Consider the following 4,868-nt stretch of genomic DNA (forward strand, 5'->3'; position numbering starts at 1 on the left):
ACAGCCCCGCAACTGCAAGTGTCGCACCCGACCGCAACTGGACTTTTTTGTTCTGTCGGAGAGGGTGGGCCATTTACAAGCTCGACAACATCCCTACAACTGCAAGCGTCTCACCCGACCGCAACTGCATGTCCCCGAACATGGTTCCAATTGGACCTTTGTTTTGTCGGAGGGGGCGGCGGGAGAGGGGGCGGGCCAGTTGCATATCCGACACTAGGAATGCAACTGCAAGTGTCGCACCCGACCGCAATTGCATGTCTTGTAACCCGACCGCAACTTGATTTTGTTGTTGTGTCGGAAGGAGCGGGCCAGTTGCAAGCCCGACAACAGCCCCACAACTACAAGCGCCGCACCCGGCCGCAACTGCATGTCCCCCAACATGGTTGCGACTGGACCTTTATTTTGTCGGAGGGGGCGGCGGGAGAGGGGGCGGGCCAGTTGCATGTTCAATATTAGGCATGCAACTGCAAGTGTCGCACCCGACCGCAACTGCATGTCTTCTAGCCGGACCGCAACTGGACTTTTTTGTTCTGTCGGAGGGGGCGCCGACAGAGGGGGCGGGACAATTGCATGCCCGAAACATGCCCGCAACTGCAAGTGTCGCACCCGACCGCAACTGCATGTCTACCACTATTTCTATTTTTCTACTTTTAATTTTATTTTTGTTTTTGTAGGTTTTTTTATGTATTCTAAATAGTGTTCTTTTTTATTTTTCAAACATGCCACCCAGTTGCACGTCGCCCCGTGTGCGAGCGCATATGTTGTAGTCCACATGCAATTCAAAGCGACATTAGTCGGGGTATAACTAGGGTGCGGGCGGGGCGGGGAGCTGAGTGCTTGGGCGGCCCGATTTACTTTTCTTTATTCATTTCTCTACCATTTGTTTTCCTTTCTATTTTTATTTTTCCGTTTTGGATTTGTGTTATTTTCCTTTTCTAAATGGTGGTGTTTTGGACTTCTTTTGGGAAAAATGTTGCCACTCGATTAGCACATGCGTGGTTCGTACACAGTTGCATGTACTCCTGCCATGCGCAATTGCACGTCCATTGTCCATGTGCAACTTAACATTCCTTTTCATTTTAGAAAATAGTGCCAATGGGGTTATACACATGTCAGTAGCATGTCCGTCTACCATGTGCAATTTGCATGCGTGTCATTTCTATTTTTAAGGAACTGGAGAATAGAAAGACTTAAACAGAAAAAAGAGAGAGAGAACACAACACCAACACGCACAAGCTGCACGAACAACTAATCTTACCTCAGCCGATGCACGACAGCCTGAAAAACATTAATGATGCATGAACAGTTAATTGACAGAGATAAAATATAAATTCAAGCCAGCCCAAACCAGTGAAGCCCATCATAGAAAACAGCAGACAAAGGACACCGAGCCCACAAGCAAGCCCAACAAGCAAACATCATAAGCCAGCGATCAGAAACTACGATCAAACAGGACCATACGTACAAGATGACGTCATTTGACAGAGACATAGCGAAGTCTCAGTCGACTAAGACTTAGACAGACCCTTTGGTAAATTGGCCGCCTTCCTCTTGTTCATACAAACTCAGAATTTGACATTTTTGGGCTTGTTGGATTCGTATGCATTTCTGGTATTAGATCTTAGTTTTGAGCATTTTGGAAAAATGACTTTTTTCACTCTCCGAAACGGCGAAGTCTATGGCGCCACATATGCCATTGGGCCCTAGGGCCAATAACTCTCCACCACTAGGCCTTTTAGTATTTTCTTTGGCACATTGATATTAAATTATTAGAACCTTTTATTTTTAATTTAATATCTTCATAAACATTTTTCACCTATATATCAATTTCCGGTATTACCCGGTAAACCCTGAAACTCGTCCGGTATCACCGGAACGCATTCGGTTTCTCTCGAAACTATTCCTAATATTCCTGAAACTATTTCGTGATTTTTTTTCATAACTCTTACTCCAATAACAGTCATCAAATCGCGAATCCCTTTATGACCCTGTAGGTTCGGTAAAACATAGACATGAACGAAACACGCTTTCGTTCAATGATCAATAGCGGCACCGTAGATATCCGTATTGATCCCTATAATACACAAATGATATTCGAGTGAACCTGTGGTTATCATATGCTATTCCCATTGCTTTGTGATACTTTACAAGACCCGAGGTGAGATATATCGATATCCTCTTGAGTCATTCTCATGCTCGGTATATCGGTCTCCTTGTTACCGGTTTTTTTGTTGTTCTTTCTCGTTGACATATTCCGGTATCTTTTTGACCTAGTCACATGTGTGTGGTCGTAGGTAGGCTAGACGCCATTCGGGCATGCCATTGGCGAAGGCCGGCGGAGCTAGACGTCGGTTTTTTTTTTTTGCATCACTAGGGGGAGGACCTCGTACAAATTAAGTTTTATCTTAAAAATTGAAAGAATATTTCAGTTGTTCCGGACTCTGCACCGACTAGGGATGCCGAGGGAGAGGGGGAATGGATTCAGAAAAGATTCGGTTTCCGGATTACATACATACATACAGATGAGAGGTGAATGATATGATACATGCATACATACATACATACATACATACATACATACATACAGAGAAGATGGTTAGTTGTTGGTGGGATTGGGATTGGGATTGGGTTTGGGATTGGCATTAGGAGGAGGAATGTTAATGTGGGTGGTGCACTTGTCCTTCTTGAACCGGAGCTTGCCCTTGACGTCGTCGAACTCCCAGATGTGCTCTTGCATGTGCACGTTGCCCAGGATGTTGGGCCCCACTTCCCGTCTAAAGAAGCCGATGCAGGCGACCCCGGGCACCACCTCCGGCATGAGCACGCCTTTGGGGCTCGGCTCCAGCCTCGCGCCGCCCATCAACACCAGCTCCAGCTTCGGCACGATGGCTTCCGGCGCCGGGTTCTTGCCGTCCCACTTGTAGCAGTGCTCGAACGGGATCACCTCCTCCGCCGCCTTGTCCAGCTTTGGGTCTAGGAGGGTGGCGAGCGCCCGCGTGACCACGCTGTACGCCGGCTCCAGCAGCGACGTCACGGAGGTGCCCGTGTCCAGGTTGAGCCCGCCGTTGATGCGGTAGTTCCACACCTCGGGCGGGATGTTGAGGCGCTGCCCGTTGACGAACACGGCCGTGACCTGCACGCCCAAGGACGGCGCGTTCTGCACGTACACGATGTCCGTCTCGCCGAACCCGGCCCCGCCGCCGGCCTCCATGGCTGGGTTGGGCCCGAAGGTGAGGTAGCTGAAGGCGTCGCGGCCGCTGTGCGTCGCCAGCAGGCAGAAGGAGAAGAGGCCCTGGAAGCTCTTCCCGGCGATCCTGCCGAAGGACACTTTGTCGTTGCCCAGCGTGAGCACGCCGTCGTGCGCGTCCACGGTCCCGCCGGACTCGAAGGTGGAGCAGCCCAGCACCAGCCCCGGCAGCCGCGCCTGCCGCCCCCCCGACACCGCCACCGTCGCCGTCTCGCGCCCGAAGATGCCGCGGGTCTCCGTGCCGTCCTGCAGGTGCTGGTGGTAGCTGCACGACTCGTTGTGGTTGGGCGTCTTGCACGCAACGTGCGGGAAACGGGCGCAGCTGTCCCGCATGGAGCACCGGTACCGCCGCCACGACGACGACCGAGCCGGACGGTACCAGGTCTTCTTCACCAAGGGTGGCTCCAGCGCCTGCTCCAGGGACATGGTCTTGGCGTTGGCGTTGGCCCTGTCCCTGTCCCTGTGCCGCCGGTGGCCGCGGAGGCGGCAGTTGAGCCAGGTCAGGTCGTTGGCGGTGTCCAGGGCCATGCTGTAGGCCACCGCGGGCGTGCCGAAGTGCACCGTCACCAGGTACATGCCCACGTCCATGGAGTCCAGGGCGCTCTGCATCGGCAGCTCGAACGTGGACAGGGCCGTGCCGCTCCCGCTCGTGGCCGCCAAAAGATCCGGCATGTCCGACGCCGCCAGCTGCCGCCTCCTGCTGCTGGCCGCCATCCGCTGGTGCCGGGCCAGGTCCTTGGCCGCAATGGCTCGGTAGTGCTCGCGCCGCGCCTCCGGGGACTCCGGCACCACCGGCGCCGTCACCGGGAAGTAGCAGCTGCTGCCCTCCTCCAGCGCCCCCGCGTCGACGACGACCACCTCATCCGGGTCCGGGAAGGCGGCGTCGAGGCAGCCGGGGAGGAGGAGCACCACCGCCGCCACCACAACGGCGGCGGCGGCGACGTAATGGCCGTGCATCTTGGTCATTGATCGACCTTTGTAAATTTGTTTTGGTGCATGCCCGCCTTGCTATCTTCTTCTCCCGGCCCCTACCTTGAGCTTGTCCTGTCCACGCGTATTAGAGATGTGAGGTCGCCACGCCCACGCCATTGTTACCTACGTCTCTCTGCCTGCCTGCTCCCTTCTTAATTCGAGCGGCCATGAGCTTTTTCAGGATGCAACGCCGCTCTCCCTCTCCGCCCGCCTATAATAAGCATGCTCAGCACCTCCCCATTTCTCATCCCAATCAAAACAAAAAAGCAAAACACCTCACACGCAGCATGCCCCCCCCCCCCCCCCCCCCCCCCCCCCCCAAGTTGGAAACCCCTTCGCTACAAATTGAACCCCAGATTTTTAGCATGGCAAATCCAATACGTGTGAGATGACAAATTATGTGATAAAATTGCCATCCCCGCGGCAGTATAATTTGTCATAAAAAACGTTCAATCTACCATGATTAGAAATCCGACGTCAAGATTTACCCAAGCAAAAAGAAAAAGAAAAGTTGAGGAGTTCTAATTTCAATATTATATATATTCCGAAAAGGCCGAACGATATATTAGTGGCGCGCCGTGAGCATAGCTTGATGTCACCTCTCAGTCTCCACTTGCGCGGAGCTAACTTTTATAAACCCAGGAACTTG

At 52.9% G+C, this 4,868-nt stretch overlaps 1 protein-coding gene across 1 annotated transcript; it reads right to left on the reverse strand.

Moving 5' to 3' along the window:
• Nucleotides 1-2,387: 2,387 nt before the first annotated feature.
• Nucleotides 2,388-4,363, reverse strand: LOC125540633 (aspartic proteinase NANA, chloroplast-like). The gene has a single exon (XM_048704234.2). The coding sequence runs from the start codon at nucleotides 4,211-4,213 to the stop codon at nucleotides 2,597-2,599; it is 1,617 nt and encodes a 538-aa protein (XP_048560191.1). The 5' UTR covers nucleotides 4,214-4,363; the 3' UTR covers nucleotides 2,388-2,596.
• Between the last annotated feature and the right edge of the window lie 505 nt (nucleotides 4,364-4,868).

The sequence above is a fragment of the Triticum urartu genome, chromosome 1A, assembly GCF_056163025.1.
Source record: "Triticum urartu cultivar PI428250 chromosome 1A, HENAU_Tu73, whole genome shotgun sequence".
Taxonomy (NCBI): domain Eukaryota; kingdom Viridiplantae; phylum Streptophyta; class Magnoliopsida; order Poales; family Poaceae; genus Triticum; species Triticum urartu.

What these genes read in the sequence shown, in the direction of transcription:
- LOC125540633 (XM_048704234.2), bottom strand. Translation starts at nt 4,213, where the DNA reads ATGACCAAGATGCACGGCCATTACGTCGCCGCCGCCGCCGTTGTGGTG.